Source organism: Mirounga angustirostris, unplaced genomic scaffold, assembly GCF_029215605.1.
Source record: "Mirounga angustirostris isolate CCGP_5_RB_7025 unplaced genomic scaffold, mMirAng1.0.hap1 SCAF_10, whole genome shotgun sequence".
Lineage (NCBI taxonomy): Eukaryota > Metazoa > Chordata > Mammalia > Carnivora > Phocidae > Mirounga > Mirounga angustirostris.
Genome location: NW_026991718.1, coordinates 56501012 through 56518705, shown reverse-complemented (window position 1 = coordinate 56518705; position 17694 = coordinate 56501012). Strand labels below are relative to the sequence as shown.

The 17694-nt window shown below is 46.0% G+C and overlaps 1 protein-coding gene across 3 annotated transcripts in view; it reads right to left on the bottom strand.

The window, feature by feature from the left end:
• Positions 1 to 1965: 1965 nt before the first annotated feature.
• Positions 1966 to 17694, bottom strand: part of SERTAD2 (SERTA domain containing 2) — a 113156-nt gene continuing 97427 nt past the window's right edge. For 2 of the 3 annotated variants that reach the window (XM_045884888.3, XM_045884887.2), the window contains exon 2: positions 1966 to 7284. In XM_045884888.3, the coding sequence (XP_045740844.2) occupies positions 6273 to 7280 (1008 nt within the window). In that variant the 5' untranslated portion in view covers positions 7281 to 7284 and the 3' untranslated portion in view covers positions 1966 to 6272. Of the gene's footprint in view, positions 7285 to 8472; positions 8666 to 10079; positions 10486 to 17694 lie in introns of all 3 variants that reach the window. The other variant, XM_064572424.1, reaches the window with a different exon arrangement.

The window sequence follows — 17694 nt, the reverse complement described above, 5'->3', positions numbered from 1 at the left end:
CACAGAACAGCAGAAGGAAGTGGAGCAAACAATCCATGCACAGCTCACCTAACACCTGGCAGGACTTGCTGAGAGCATTTACAGAGGTTTGCAGAGCCCTCTAGCAGAGGATGAGATTGGTTCCGACTCGGGGGGATGCAGAGAAAGCTCATGGACCGGCACTTGAGCTTGGCCTTGGAGGGATCGGTAGAATTTTCTACAAGCAGTAGGGGCATGAGCAAGGGCACACAGTGTGATGGGAATGGGGCATCCAGAGGGTTGGGATAGGAGCAGGCCTGGGACCCAGACAAAGAAGGCTGAGCTCTGGGCTTCTCCCAAATGGTAGAGAAGAGAACTATGGGGCTTTTTTCTTCTTTTAATTCAACAGATCTTTTGAGTGCCTACTATGTGCTAGGCACAGCTGTGGGCGTGAGGATAGACAATATTCGTAATTTGCATTTTCATTGCACTGTGAACATTTTCGGAAAGGTTTAGGTGCTATGACTTTATCTTGCCCTCAGAAGCACAGAGAGAGTGAATGATTTGCCAAAGTTATATCTCTAATTAATAGCAGATGCTCATATTCTGGAGACCAACCACTCTACTGAGCAGCGGATTCTTATTTCTAGCTGCCTAATGAGTATCTTCCACCGCAATGTCTGGAAAGAGCTCATCCTGCCTGTTCTCCTCCCCTATGTTAGTTTGCTACGGCTGCTGTAACAAAGCCCCACAAACTGAGTGGCTTAAACAACAGAAATGTGGTGTTCTGGAGGCCGGAAGTCGGAGATCCAGGTGTCAGCAGAGTTGGTTCCTGCTGGGAGCTTGGGGGGTTGGGGCACGGATCTGCTCCGTGCCTGTCCCCCAGCTTCTCGTGGTTTGCTGGCAGTCTTTGGTGTTTGTTGGCCTATGGACATATCACCCTGTTCTCTGCCTTCATCTTCACATGGTGTTCTTCCTGTGTGCTTGTCTGTGTCAGCATCTCCCCGTCTTATAAGGATGTTAGTCAAATTGCATTAGGGCTCACCCTAATAACCTCATTTTAACTTGATTACCTCTGTGAAGACCCTATCTCCAGATTAAGGTCACATTCGGAGGTACTGGGGGTTAGGACGTCAATATCAGTTTTAGAGCACACAGTTCAACCCCTAACCCCTCCCTAACACCAACCCCCCAAATACTCCACTGCTGGTTGAGCGGAACCCTCATTATACCCAGGCCCCTCACAGCTAGCTCCATTCCCTCGCCAGCTGGTACGGCGGGCCAGAGATGCCTGGACCAGGACTCCCACCAAAGATGGCCCAAGGAAGCTTGCACAGGATGTCCTCCGTGAACCCGTGGAAGACGGTGCTGAGGGCGGGCAAGGAGGGGAACTGCTGGAGGACGTGGAACACAACGGCAAACCACTGGTACTCTGTCACGTCAACTCCAGCATCGAGGCTGTTGAAGAACCCATGGTGCCAGTTACAGCAGATAGGAAGCAGCTGCAGGAGTCCGAGGCGGGGAGGGAAGAGGGCCGGGGTTGGGGAAGCTGTGGCAGGGATGGAAAGGAGACAGCCAGGGAGCATGGACACTGGGGAACAGAGTGGCTGGGACCGGAGGGAGGCCCAAAGGGGAAGGATGGGCCCCGGGGGGAAACACGGTGGTGAGTGTGAGATGGCCGAGCTTGCCAGATACTTAACTCCAGAGCTTGGGAGAGAGACAGGAGATGCAAACAAGTTTTCGTCGTCCTAGTGGATTGGATCCCACTGGGAAAGAGAGAGCTGGGGAAGAGAAGCGAGCACCAGGAGGTCGAGAAGGGTCCCAGAGGCAAGGGGGAGAACCAGGAGGAAAAGGTGCTCCCGAGGCCAACACAGTGCGAGAAGGTCAACGGCACCAACCCCAGAACAGGCCGAGGGTGGGCCGTTCCTTCACACAAGCAAGTCGTGACATCCGAGCTGGTTGTGCTCCAGGCAGAAGCAAACTGCAAACACGCCAAACACGCCTCTCTCATCTTTTAACTGTTTATTGTATAATATAAAACTACAAAAGTAAGACTGCTCATTTCCATGTACATTTAATCTGTCCAATTGTTTCGATTACAGCCCAAACCTACATGTGAGTACAGCTCTCTGGGTTCCGATGTAACGTCTGTAATATTGCATAGAAAAGGCACAGCTCTCAGGTCTGTGGGGGAAAGGTTACACCTCCTTTTTGACAAGAGCCTTCCTCAAAAACCATGCACCAAACTATGTCACTATGTACATCTTTTCCAAAATCTTGTTTGTTTGCTTGTCTGGACTGCACTTCTCTTCCAAGCTTGTTATCCCCAAAACACGTCCGAAATTTTTATTGGTTTTGTCTGCAACAGCGTGTGATCCTGGCTAATTTTCAAGAACCATTTAGACTCATTCTTAGAAGCACTGAGAACAATCGTATACAAGCAGGACGCACACACCTCGCTGCCTTCGGCAGTTACAGGAAGTTAACCATTCACAGCCAGAACAGGTTAAATACGCTCTTTTCAATATTTTCAGAAAAGGTATAAAGGTCCAATTTGTAACAGCAAGGTTTTGAAATTAAGACAATTCATATAGAGGGTAACAATCGCTGCACAAAGTAGAGTCTTTTTTTTTTTTTTTTAACACATCTGTCATTTAAGAAGGCTGCCCTGTGGTATTCATAATTCATTGTTTACCACAAAGGTGGTTAATAAATTTAAGCTTTAAAAACGATCTGTAAGATGATACTTTGGCTCTTTGGAGCTTATTTATTTAAGAAATTTTCCTTGATTGACCTCAGGGCAGTTGGGATACTCCACGGGGATATGGCAATAAAAAGCTCAATTGATAAAGACACTCGAGGTGTAGCGGAGGCTCTGGCTAGTTCTCACCCTTTGGTGTGAAAGAGGGTGTCAGTGGGGCTGCCCCTTCTGTCATCAAGAGAAAGTGTTACTAAAAAAAGTTTAAAAATATCAACCCTTTGATGCTTGATTTTCTTAAAAATTTGGAGGTATTAAAACATTCCTTATCCATACCCTTTGCATATTTCAAAAAGACCTACATTAGAGAAGAGGAGAAAACTGAATGTGGACGGTGCATACAATGAGAAGATCCAGGGGTCTGGCTTGGAACCCCTTGGAACACACACTGACATTCCTACAAGAGAATACATTCCTACCATACATTCTGCACATGGTACGATCCAGATGTTGTTAGAGCTCCACAGTAAAATAAATATATTTACACAGAAAAAAAAAAAAAGGAATAAATAACTTACGAAAAAAAATCACTTCAAATTCAAAGCTCTTATGATTCTGCTCTCATCTTGTCATTTCATTGCACATCACTGTCGATAATTTTCCTCTCCCAGCCCCGCCCAGCACATCTTTCTCCTAAAGGCACCTCGAACTGCCGGCCTGACTCCGGATGCCACACGATGTCCTTTAGAAAGGGGGAAGGCACTAGAGCCAGGTGGCATCTGGAAGCACATCCCACACTCAGACTGGGGCTTGGAGATCGCACCCAGGCCCGCATTCTTCCCTGTTGGGACGTCACTTTGTAAAAATAAGACAATGGTAACGTGGCCGCTTGGGGTTTTTGTTCTTTGAAAAACGGGCCCCTAATTTCCCACGTCTTCCTCAGCAGACCTTGAATAGCGAGCATTTACGGCAAGGGTGTCCAGCGTTAAAAAGCATTTATTTGCCTGCTGTTGTTGGGGGTTTCTGTTTTGATTTTGAAGCCCAGCCTTACAAATACGAGAGAGTCAGAGAACCATGTTTGGGCAACACTTTGCTGCGCTTATTTGAACTGTTGCCCAACATATGGGATTTGTTTAAACACACGATTTTGCTAATCCAACCAAAGTACAGTTGTTCAAAGTTACTGTAAATCAGTTTTTAACAATGGCAAATCAACCGCCTTACCCTGTTATTGTTCAGAATAATCAACACTATTGTGTCTGTATACGTATGTGTGTGTGTGTGCGGCGGCATGTGGGGAGTTTGCCGGGGCCTCCGGTTATCAGAAGCGCGGCGCCTGGGCTGACTTGTTCTCCACAGGAAAAGGAAGCTCTTAAAATGGACAGGCACAGTGACACCGGAAGCATCTACAACAGGCCTCACCTCCACTAGATGGTCCCTGGTCCTATCAAGGGAAATGCTGCATCTGCAGCAGGGAAAGGCGTCCAGGTGGAGGCTGCTTGTAGGAGAACAAGTGCAATTTGATCTCTTTCTCACTGCTCCTACTGAGTGGACAATTAGCCTTCGAAAACACATTCAAGTGGGGGGAAAAAGTAAATTCAAATATAGAAAAATTTAACCATACCATACACAAATCTTTTGCTTAAACGAGCAGTTCCTTCATCACAAATGCATTTGCTTTGCCATGTGCATTATAAAAATAAAACTATCTATGGCTTGTTTAAAGTGCCATTTTATAAAGCTGTCTTTTTTAATTGGCCAGGAAGACTCAATTTTATCCATGGCAAGAAGTGAGCAGAATTGGTGACTGAATATTGACAAATGACCAACAACAAAGACAACAACAATAACACAAATCCCATAATTTAAAAATTCTTAAATAAATATAAAAGTTATTCCTAAAGAAGCCATCTGCATTTCAACAATATAGGTTGTAACCAGCTAGAGTACCATTGGAAGAAAGAAAAAAAACTGAAACGAAAAGGCCATCAACAATTTCGGCAACAAGCATGATACATTACAAATGTTTTAAAAATTAAATGTACACCAGGAGGAATAAAAAGCTACAGTGTCCTGGGGGTGGGTGGGGGTGGTGGTGGAGGAGAAGCAGGAACATGCATAGAAAGTCCTGTCTGTGTATTTGGGTAAATCAGCTTTGTAAAGTGTAGTTAAAGCAGTTGATTCATGGAAGCAACCAGATTGGAAGCTGTGACATAATGGTACCAACTCCAGGTTCAAGAGCGAACGGATGTTACAAGACAGCATCCCAGGCTGGGCCGAGGTGAGCTGCGCTCAGTGTGGTGATCATGAAGACGCCATTTTCAGCACTTAGCAACAGAGGGAACAAAGGCTCTAGGGAAGGGAAGCTGGAAAAGACAATTGAGCAACACAGTGGATGCCTTCTGGGGTAGTTTCTTCCTTGTGAGCCCTAACCGAGGAGGTCGGTTACTTTTCAGAAAATTTTGTTCTCGTGTAAAATTTCAGGTAATTGTAAAAATTATGCCAAAAGGGAAAGATTTGGGTTTCTGTTTAAAAAAATAAGAACAATTAAAAGCACAAACTTGGCATAAATACAGTGAGTATTCGGTAGCCTTCCCCTCAAGAGAGGGAGCTAAAGAGAACCATCACTTCAACCCCCTCCTCCCCCCCCCCCCCCCCCAGCTCCACTGCCATCTCCCGCCAACTGCTTAATGCAAGTTTGATGAGCAGACGTGGCTCTGGCTTTGGAAGTCACAGTGCTGGCGGGTGTTCATGCCAGGGGGTTGGTGCTTGTGAAATTTGGGTGTGATAGCGCCTGGCCCTTTCTTAAAGCAGTGTGTGTGTGTGTGTGTGTGTGTGTGTGTGTGTGTTTGCATTTGGGGTCATCCACTGCGGATTAATTTGATCCAATTTTCTCTTTGCACCAAACACATATAAAACATTACAACTCTATAAAAGTACAAGTACAACTTGTACATCTGAAGTTTGCAGGAACTATGTGAGCAAATCCTATCAAAATAGCTATCTCATATGTATAAACAGCATTTGTTTTTAGAAAAACAATATCATAAACTGCAGAATCTGTACAAAAATATAAAATAAATTTGGGCAGCAGTTTCTAAACAGCCATGTAAATGCAACACTTAGGAGGAATAGTTAATGCCTCTAAAAAGGCTGAATTGCCAAGTCAACCTATACAGGGCGAAAATGCCAGAAAAGGTACTGAGATTATCTAAATAATATATATATATATTTTCTCTTTTTACCTCTTGCAATAAAACTTATAGAAAAAATAGACAAATATGCACATGCAATTTACAGCTTTTCCAACTTATTCCTTGTGCTTCACTTGAACTGTTTATTTTTGTCATTCAGCATAGCGACATTGTCTTCCAAGGTATTCTTTCCTATTCCGGGGCAGTAGGTCTCTGAGAACCACTCAAAAAAGCATGTTAAAAGTGGTCATACGTGGATGAAGGCACTCCAACTCTGCTCAAAGCGAAAACTAGTGTGATCCTTGTGTAAAACGATCTTTTTCTCTGAAAAAGGCAAGCAAGGGTGCATGCACAGTGCGGAGAGCTGTGGGGTGCGGGGACACTCGCAGGGTCTGGGCGGCGCAGGCGCCGGTCCGGGGCTCTTAGGAGCCGACCAGCACCTCCATGATGTGGTCCAGCTCGGTGAGGTCCATTTTGAAAGGCTGACTCGGGGCCACCGGCTGACTGCTGTACGGGGCCAGAGTCTTGAGGAGGTCGTCGGCCGACACCGGGGCCATCTTGGAGGCCGTCCCCGACGCGGACGTGCAGGGGTCGAAGTCATACATGGACGTGTCGATGTCGGCAAACAGGATGTCGTCCAGGGTCAAGTCCGTCAGAAAGCCCGTGGACGTCGTGATTTCGAAGTTCCCGGGCAGGGAGTCCACCAGCTTCGCGTCGTCGGGCCTCGGGACGCCTGGCGCGCCCGCGCCCGCCCTGGAGCCGTCGGGCGCTGCCGCCGCGGCCCCCGGGGAGGTAGATGTGGGGCAGAGCTCCTCGATCTCGTCCAGGGCGGAGGAGAAGCTGTCCTTCTCCGGCGGCGGCGGCGGCGGCGGCGGCGCTGGAGCCGAGGGTCTGGCAGGAGCCGCGGGCGGCGCGGCCGGGCAAGTGCAAAACGAGTCGTCGTCGTGGTCCTCGAGCAGCGAGGCGGGCGTGAGGCAGACCTCCAGGGCCGTGGTGCTTCCGAGGTCGCCGGCGAGCGCGGGCGGCAGAGGCGGCGGCGGCGGCGGCGCGGGGGCGCTGGGGGCGGGCGGCGCCTCCCGGAAGCTGTCGCTCAGCGAGTCGGGCGGGGGCGGGGGCGGGGGCGGGGGCGGGGGCGGGGGCGGGGGCGAGGCGGCGGCGGCGGCGGCGGCGGCGAACACCGGCCTCAGGCTGCCTTCCTGCTTGAGCTCCTCCTGGATCCGCCGCAACATGTTGTTGATCAGAACGGTCTTTTGCAAGCTGGGCTCGGTGAGGGGCCTGTGGTTATAGAGTTTCATAAGGGAAATGTTGAAGATAGTCTGGCGCTGTAAGGTGTAAGACACCTTGGATGGACCGTCGGAGGGAGACATGATTTTGCCTTCCAGCCCATCTTCATGCTCATCAAACTTACGTTTTTCTCCTTTACCCAACATATATCTGCAGAGGAGAAAGGAAGGAAGTGGAATTAATCGCATGAAAACTAATTTCTACCCTACAAAAGACGCTGATTCGGAGGTCGGGAGTTGCGACTTCAGTTCCTTGCCCAAGGCTGGGTGGAAGAGATGAAGGAGTTGGGGGAAGATTCAGAATGCGAGCGCATTGGGAAATCTACCTTTGTATGCTGGCGGAGCAATTTTAACACAAGGTAGCCTGGTAAATGTATTTCTTGAGAAATGTGTACGACACAGACAAGTTAAACGTTACCATGGAAACCATGATTTTGACTTTCTCCACTCCTGCACTTGCGTTCGCCTGCCTTCGCTTGCCTAACATTACCATGCAGGTTCAATTTCCCTCCCCCAAACAGATTTATTTTCAACGCCCAAGAAAACACTTGCCATGCTATGACCTAACAGATAAAGGTGTCAGAGATTACAGCTTGAACACATCTTGAACGATGAAAAGAACCAAGGTGGAGAAGGGGGGAGGAGGGCACGGACAATTTTCGTAGAACCCTGTGCGCTTTCAAAATGCCTTTTCCTTCCTCATTATGCACAGAGCTTTTCTGCCTGTTTGGTGACATGTGGTGAAGCACTTGGCCTGTGTCAAATGACCACAGTGATGGAGCTGCCACCGCTTTTCAGCCTAGAAGAAAGTGGAGGAATGTGGCTTTCCCAGCCCAAGTTACCAATGGCTCAATTTAATTGCATACAGTTAGGTCTGAACTTAAGTGGACGAATTTAAAAGTAATCCGTTCTGATTATAAGCACTGCTGTTTGAGTACGTGAGACATTTCATAACAAAATACCTACTGTGATTCCAGAGATACGTACATATTTCAAAAAAACAACAACCTCGTATCTCAGACCTTGAGCATTTGGGAATGGCTTGAATTTTAACTCCTGCCCCACCTCACCTCCTGCTCCCCGCCTAGGCGCCTCCTTGCCTGCTCTGGCCTCAGGGAAGACCCCCTCAGCTGGCTACACCTTCTGGAGAGTGGTCCTTTCTTTCAGAACTTCTACCATCTAAACAGAACAACTGCAAGCCCACTGGCCTTCACCTCACAGGCCTCACTTGCTAACCATTTAACCAAAAAAGTTGTTCTTATGCCATCCAGACCAGGAGATGTGGTTCTCATTACTCCAGGCCTGTGCTCACTCCCCCACCCACCTCTGCAGCACTTACCCACAGGCGAGTGTTAATCCTCTCCTCAGTGCCACTCACTCATTGATATCTTCATATACAAGTAGTTTGTACTTATCCAATTTTTCTCCTAAAAGCGACTTGCCTTTTACTGAATTGCTTCAGCTGATTCTCATGGAGCCTCATTCAATCCTTTATATTTTGCTCATTCTGCATCTATGCTGTCCTGAGCACTCTGCCAGAAAAGAGGGTAGTCCCACAGATGAATAAAGCCTGGTCTGCAAGGGGCTGAAAATCATGTCCTACACCTCATTATCATTTTGAATTGAGTCTCATCTTAAAGGAATAAGGCTAACCATAATAAAACGTCACAGATCTTCCTTGCGACACTTTGTTAAGGAAGGCCATGCTGCCCCTCCCCACCCACAGCAGACAAACATGCGGGTGGTCACAGAGCACACGAGTTCCACCTGCAGGGACTACCTTCACAAGCCTCAGTCCCCGGGAGAGAAGGACAGCCGCAACCCAGCAACGTCAGAGTCAGCTTGAGGATTTGTTAATGTTCATAAATGGGCAGTTACTTGTATGGAATGCCTTCCCTCATGGAAACATTAAGAAAAGGGATGTCGATCACAAGGACCAAAGACCAGTCCCATAATGTTCTCTGAGGCAAGGAAGATATGGCGGTAATAACTCTTACATCTACTACTTCACATGACAAAAACATCTCCTACTGTTTAGTGCTCTAAAAAGTCTCATTTGTTTATATGCTTTGCATAGAACATTTCCTATCTAAAGTATGTGTGCTCATTTAAACTTGAGTGTGAATCAGAGAGGAGGTGATTTCATTTCACATTACAAAACACATTTTCGCCTTTATGCCTTAGAAGTGTTACTGGACGACTGTGTTTTGAAACAGTTATACTGTTTGTATCTGCCTAAAATTTAAGCATCTAAACATTCATTTCTAGGAAAATTTCACTTTTGCCAAAGAGCTCACTGAGTGCGTTTAATTCTCATTATAAAGTTGTTAGATAGTCTATGTTATAGGTTATAATGTAACTGTACCCAACACATGTACATCTGTGTGAGAGGACACAAATGCAGACAACACCCTAAAACAGTGTTGCTCAAAGTGTGGTCTGTAGAAGGTGCCAGTCTGTGAACTGTTACTGGCCCATGAAGAGTTAGAGATACTGTATTATTTAGAAACGTTTACAGCAAACTTACAGAGTAACTGTATGGCTGTAAATCTAATTTTGAAAACGAGGCTTCTATTTTTGTCTCTGTACTTTAATTTCATTTCTCTAGTATTTTTATATTTTACTGAAGTATTCATCTGTGAAGAAGGAACAAACAAATAAGATGGTTCTTCATCACAAAAAGTTTGAGAAGCACTGTCCCCAAATGTAAACCAAAAACAACAACTAAACACAACTTAGTAAGCTCACTGCCACTTGGGATTTTTATTGGTTTTCTGGGGGAGAGGGAGTAGCTAAGACAGTGTAGACTTTTCTTGTAAGTCATCGATATAGGGTTGTCTTTTAAAGAGTTGTTGCCAGAATAAACAATAGGACTCTCAATAACTTTCTCAATAAGGATTACTTCTCTAGAAATTACCACTGAATCGATAAAACTCGACCATTTACCAAGCACGAAGTACTAGGCATTTAGCAGAACTCCCACAGCTGAAGGAGATCGGTGGCGATGTTTTGGAAGAGATTTCAATGTGAGAAGCATTTAATTTCCAACTAGAATGATCCAGCTGGTCATAGCTGTGTGATAATCCCAATGATTTAGGAACAGCCTGATAAGATGTTGTAATGCTGGAAGGGGAAGGAGGAGGACCCTTGTAGGCAAAATTTGTGAGCGGGATAGACAGATCGAAGCTTGGATGCTTTTCAAATGTGTACCGAGGAAGCCATGAGAGAGTGTCTCAAAGCAGGTTTGCCTTCATTTCTCTACAGCATTTTATGAGGCAAAACTGGCTCCACACCCCCAGTGAGACTGCAAAACGCACACGATCCTGACTTGTAATCCCGGTTCTATCGAGATCTGTACAGAAAGGAATAAAATGCAACATAATAAGTCCACATTTTAAGACTTTAAACACTTTTTTTTTTTTTATTTGACAGAGAGAGACACAGCGAGAGAGGGAACACAAGCAGGGGGAGTGGGAGAGGGAGAAGCAGGCTTCCTGCTGAGCAGGGAGCCCAATGCGGGGCTCGATCCCAGGACCCTGGGACCATGACCTGAGCCGAAGGCAGAGGCCTAACGACTGAGCCACCCAGGCGCCCTTACACACTTTTTTAAAGGTTAAAGTTTTTCCAGAGTTTGCCTAACACATCGTCTGAGTCAAGTGTTCCCACTGAGCACGTTCAGCAGAGGAGAACTCTCACCCTCAGGGCGGGTGTTAATGACCACCTCCCGGAGCAGGGCACGGTCCAAAGAAGACAAGACAAGCCACTCAAGAACCTGAGGGCAAAAAGCCAATGGTGTCTCTGGGCCTGGATCTCGGCTGGTCAGCAGCTCCTCAGAAGCCTCTTTCCTCAGGCAAGCTAACAAAATAACAATAGTTCTTTAAAGCCCGAGATTGGAGAAGCACGTGACCTTTTAAAAGCTGAAGCAGCAGCTGGGGCTCATTGGGCCTTCAAGGTAACACTGGAGAAGGGGGTGCTCCGCTGTTCCTGCCTCCGAGGCCCTGGCTGTGGAACCTGCACGAGGACAATGGACCTGCAGTTCGCGGAAGGGAGGGGCGTGTGACAAGCGTGACTTCTAGGCCCTCCTGAGACCTGACACCCCTCTTTGTCTCCTCTCTTGGCTTGGGAAGACTTCAGTTCAAAGCGCAGGTCTTCTACCCAGTTTTTCAGTCAAAGATCCAAAACGGACCCTGAACTTCAGGGCTGGTTAGAGAACCCCCACATGGAGAAAGGAGGTGGTTGCTTCCTCCCTTTTCTGCCCCTCCAAAAAGGAGTCTAAAGCTAACCATAGGCATGTCTCTTGGATATTTGGGGGTTCTTAATATAAGGTTCACGATAAAACACCCTTCTTTCCAATAAACCTGTTAGAAACAAACTCCTAGCATCCTAATTTTCTTAACATAAATTTTAGCAAGTATTTACTACAGCAAACTGAGCTTTGAAAATAAAGAGCAAAACTCATGGGTAGCAACAGAAATGAAAACTTCTGGAGTTTTCTAGGAAGTTTAATCCTAAATACAACTCTACATACCAAACCTGGCTTTCAATTGCACAACTTTCATCAGAAAGGACCCTGCCCTCAAAAGCTACACTCTGCTTGGGCAAATGATCAAAAGTAACAAAAGGCCACTAGAACATTCCTAAGAAAAAGGACCAGAAACACAGGGGCCTATATTACTTCACTATCGGAAGGTTGGCACTTCCAGATTTCTTTTTTTTTTAAGATTTATTTATTTATTTGAGAGAGAGAGAGTGGGGTTGGGGGGGTGGCGTGCGGAGAGGCAGAGAGGGAGAGAATCTTCAAGCAGACTCCCCACTGAGCCTGGAGCTGGATGTGGGGCTGATTCCAGGACCCTGAGATCACAACCTGAGCCGAAATCAAGAGTCAGCTACTCACCCAACTGAGCCACCCAGGCGCCCCTGCACTTCCAGATTCTGAGTGACTCCCCATAGCAAGGCGTCTGAGAGGTTATTATGGGCTGGGGTGATCAGGAGAGACTTTTGGAGATAGGATTTGAGGATTTAAATTTAAGGTGGGATTGTCTCCTAAGGCCTGTTTCCTAATCCAGACGGTAAGCCCGGTGAGGGCACACTCTGTCTCATTCATCTCTGTATCCTCAGGACAGGGCAGTCCCGGACACACAGAAGATGCCCCATAAATAGTTGCTGACTAAATGAATGGTAAATGGAAAGAATGAGGAAAGACTCTGAGGGACAGCCAGGGAACCGTAAGACACAGAGATGTGTGTGTCCTTGTCCCTGAGTGTGAACTGTGCATGGGAGGGAGGGTCTGAGAAAGAGGAGAACTGAACAGACCTCAGAGGTGACAGCTGTAAGGGCGGGACATCCTTAAGGCAAAGTGATGGGACTGAGGCACATCCGGTGGGCAGGGAAGCCTGAGCTCAGAAGGCTGTCTCGTGAATGCCTGTCACACTTCTCAGACTTGGGCGAGTACCCGACTCACCTCAAGGGCTTCTAACACAGAATGCTGGCCCCCTACCCCCAAGATTCTCATTCAGCAGGTCTAGCATGGGACCCGAGAAGGCATTTCCAGGTTTCCAGGTAATACTGGTGTGGGGACCCTATTTTGAGAACCACAACTTCCTCTTTTCCCCATCCGGCCATTTCGTGTTTAAGCCTGTGGATATTTTTACCCAATTAATCTTGGGTCCAAAGGTCTTCTCTATTTGTGTCTAAGCAAGTAAGGAAAAAAAAAAAAGAAAGAAATGAACAGAGTTTTTGCAATGGCAACTGACAACTGACATTAAAAAAAAAAAGCTCTCTGCAGAATTAAGGTGTCTTCAGCTCAATTTTAATGGTAAAGCCCAGCTTCTCAGCCTGATACATCAGATCCCACTGGCTCAGTGGGACCCAGATTCTTCTTGCTAGTATCTTAGGGTGCAAGGTAGTGAGGCCTTAAGCCCAGCGTCCACAAAGGAACTGAAACAGTACCTATGTGTTACCTAAGCGTTAAAAGGCTAACATTTCATAGCTTTTATACTGTTAAGGCATTAAGGAAAAAATGCAAACTTTAAAAAAAAAAACCAATCAGAAAGTTCTCTTTAACTCAATGTTTTTCAACTTTTTAAAAGCTATGCCTTAAAAAAACCCTCTCTCCTTTAATGCTATTTCAACTGTCAAAAATAAGTGTTATATTTAAAGTAAGAATATTAAATCTACGTTTGCAAACTACTACTTCTGTCATCTCCCCCTCCCGCCACAACCCACTGCTTTAACCTGCAGGCTCTCCACAGCCCTCTGTGGCCTCCCACAGACAGGCCCGCGGGGGGTAGCGCTACTCTTGTGGGCAGCATCCCTGCTGGCTCCTGTGGGGGTCTGAATGGGAAGCCTCCTCAGCCCACCGTGAGGGCTGACTTTCTGGCTTTCTATGTGCTGGTCACAAAAGGATGTAAATCATTACTTCAAAACACCTCAAGGCCCAACTGGTTCATAGCTTGTGTACATTTTCAAGAGCCTGTTCCAGTGTCCTTTTGTACCAGTAAATAAAAACTAGAAAGCCACTGTTTTCCCTTCTCGGGAGTGTAACAGGCTTCACGATTAAGTGACATGTTTTAAAAGTCAGTTAACGAGGCAGAGTGAAGCCATGGTGTCTGCAGTCAGGGAAGGGTAGCTACGGGGGGGCACGGCTTCTGGGGAGCTGGTCAGCGGCCTGTATACACTTAGGATCTATGCACGTGTCTGTGTGCATGCTGTACTTTAATAAAAATGTTTTAAAAACACTAGGTATTAGCTCTCAAGATAAAGGCTCCCAGTTCAAAGGGGAGCTTGGGGAAGCCATATCCCTAATCTCTTCAACTACATCCTTCAAGGTGACCACTGGCTGCTGAAGGGCACAGAACTACCCATGCTGACACTAAAAATCATAAAAATGAGATGTTTACAGCGATGCCAAAAATTCAGAACAATGGTTTGTCCTCATGCATCAACCTCATTTGAAGAAAAAAGAAGCTAAGAGAAAATGTATGACAAGTGTCTTCGAAAAGGTTAGCAGGGGCTATTTCCTCATCTGACATCCTGTCCTGCCAAAACCCACAGCCCTTTAAGTGGAAACACACACATTCTTTCAGTTTCTTTTGGGGGTAGTGGTAGAAGGAAGGAGTACCCCTGGCAAAATTATTGTGTGTGTGACAGACTTCCAAGACCCAGAGAGAGGCCGGCCAGAGAACTGGCTCTGAGACAACTTCTGAGACACGGAATACTCTCATTTCTCTTCTCCGCACCCCATGTACTTGCCTTAAGATGCATTCTGGATCCTGTTTTTGAGGTGGTCCAAACAGAGAGCTTCTGTGCCTAAGAGAGGACACCTCCCACCAGCCACAGAGCAGAACTCTGAGAAATGGTTCTTCCCACTGTCAGACTGTCACACAGCAACTCCCAGGCAGGAAGGAAAAGCCCGATCCAACTTCAGCTGGGGGAAGCCACATTTGCTTAGACAACTTTCTATACTGTTAAAATATTACACCTTAAAAAACACACAGGGCTCAGAAATCTGATAATGTCTACGCTTCTAACACCCTCCCTCCCCCAAGTAACAACAAAACACACCCGGAGAACAAAAAGGCCACCCTGAAAAGGACGTACTAGGTGGGGGGGTTGGGGGTTGGGGGGGCAGGATCACAGAAACAGCGAACAGAAACAGGCCCAGTCCTCCAAAGACTCACCACCCACGGCTGTGCCACGTGCCACGCTGCTGCTCGCAGTGGGGACAGACCCTCGAATGCGGGAGTGGGTGGTGGCGTGGGTGGGGGAGATCAGGAGGGTGCAGGAAGGGGGGAATGTGGAATCAGCCCTCCCAAAGGCTGCCTTCAGACCCCAAAGTGACTGCCTCTGGCCTCGGGGAATGGCAGAAACAGGGGCAAAATTCCAACGGGGAGAAAGCCTGTCTGCTTATTTACAGACTGGGTAAGGACTCCCAGAAGACAGCGGGGAGTGTTAGTAACAGAACCCCTAAAGTTGCCTGCCTCGGGAAAGGTTTTTTTTTTTTTTTTTAAACAAAACAAAACAAAACAAAACAAAAACCAAAGCTCATCCAGGATGAGGTTCCTGCAGTAACATCCATGCTAATTGGTAAGTAAGACAAAGCCTTCCCTAACAAATCAGCAATGTAATTATGAAGCCAGGCACTAGATGAAGCCAGTTAGGCGCGCTCGGGCGCTATTCTGCAGCTGTAACCCGACACCACGCTCGCGGTGGCGCCTCCACCCGGCTCTCCCCGCTGCGCCCGGGGCTCGGGGCCGCAGGGCACCGCACCGGCTGCTCGCTGCCCGCCACACCCTGCATTTCCACGGAGACCCAGGGAACAGTCCTCCCTGCTGTCCTGACAGCGCCTTACAGCCTACAGATAAAACCGAAATTCGGCCAGGAAGGCCACCTCTAACTCAACTAAAAAAATAAAAATAAAAACAAAAAACTTTTACGGTTTCAGAATGTCTTCTAAAGTCCACGTTTCAAGAAACTCTAGCTTTCCCTCTCAGGCTTTTTACTTCCATGCTTCCATTAAACCGAAGATCGTTTCAGACACTGTTGGTTTGTCAAATTCATCTTTTCTCTTGGAAAAAGAAAAGGAAAAATTTAAACGTTGACAACTAACTGCATTTAGTAGGCAAACCAGACTCAAATTCTGGGAGAGAATGTTTCAAGTAAATATTTCTTTGGACTATACTATGGCCTTGTTAATAAACATCTGGAAAGAAAAATGGGCTTTTTAGAATGTAACTGTTAAGTAGTATAAAATGTTTCTAATATCCTGTCTTATTGGTTCCTCTACCAGCTGGAAATTTTAGGTTTTAAAGCTAACTTTTAAGAAGCTAGGGACACCAGTCGCCTTCTTCCAAAGACAGTGGAAATGCTAACAATTACTTCACTTTACCTAAGGATTCTGGCTAAAAGCACCACACCCTTAAAGTAAAAGAGCAGAAATATACAGATTCTGAACTTAAGTTTAACAAAAACATAATATATGAGGCCTGGATTTGCTTTTAAATCCTCTAGAAAAAAACTGGCCATGTGGATGAAACAAAATTGACAAAATGTTGACAACTACTGAAACTGAGTAATAAGTATAAGGGGATGCATTACACTCTTCCTTTACTTTTGAGTGTTTTGAATTTTCCATAATAAAAAGTTAAAAACACACAGAACACGTCAATACATATGTTTAAAATGCTACGATTTCGAAAAATCAAATAAGAACAATAAATTATTTACACCCTCAGCGAGAACTATTCTATTAACTTGATAGGTTAGTTTACACAGAAGAAAGCCATTAATGCTCCATGTAAACAAGCATGCCCAGCACAAGTCAACTCTTTTCAAACTCTGAAAGACAGCACATCACGTCCAGCCACAAGGGGGCGCAGCAGAGCAATCAGGCGCGCCTGAAGTCTGATTACTGCAATTCTACCTATAGATCTCTCAAAGTATACACACTTCCGAGATTGTTCCCAAATTACAGTCTACACAGGACAGTGCTAAGCAAGCCAAGGGCCTTGCCAAGCCCAAACTAAACTATGTTATGTTATGATTCAAACTCTGAAAATACTGTAGTAGAAAACGCTGCTGCCTGTGTATAAGTAACAATGTTTCAAAAAACCATGGTTAAAACCCTTGGAGAATTCCTGAAGTGAGAACACACACCAACAACAACAAACATACAAACCCAAGTCATAAGGTGAGGACTCGGAGAAGCCAACAGTTCAAAATTGCCGGTGGGGGTCCTAAAGTGAACTCCAACCACACAATGAGTTAGTCTCAATTTTACCAGTATTTAAAAGCCTTCAATAATCCTATTGCCTCTTAAGAACAGGAAACTAGGGCGCCTGGGTGGCTCAGTTGGTTAAGCGACTGCCTTGGGCTCAGGTCATGATCCTGGAGTCCCGGGATCGAGTCCCGCATCGGGCTCCCTGCTCAGCGGGGAGTCTGCTTCTCCCTCTGACCCTCCTCCCTCTCATGCTCTCTCTCTCGTTCTCTCTGTCTCAAATAAATAAAATCTTTAAAAAAAAAAAAAAAAGAACAGGAAACTACTTCCACACTGAACAGATAATGGCTTCAGGCAGTTATTTGGGAAAACTTCATAAAGGATACTGGGGAGGAGCCATTTAATTGTAAAATGTAACAAAGTTAACCTTAGAGAGATAATGAAACCACTTACTGTGTAACTACCTTGCTGTAATTTTTTCTACTCAAATTACAAGTTGAGGTTCTATGTTGTTGTATGTTCCATAATAATGTCCATAAACAACTAACTATTATCACCCATCTTTCCATTTGAAACTTTGTAAATATAAACCTTTATAATCATTTAAATTATGATGCTAATTCATACTAATTTGGTGTCAGGAACATCTTTAACATGCTGAATCTAAAGACTCATAATCAATTAAGGAAAAAAGTTCTTAGATTTTAATTTCTTTCTTTCCACTTAAGATAATGTGCCTGTAAAGGGTAGCCAGCCTTGCCCCACCCCCATTCCTGTGCATAATGAAAATTTTTTTTCTCCTGTATTTATAATTGCTTGGATGGGATTCTGGTTTCAATCCTCCTG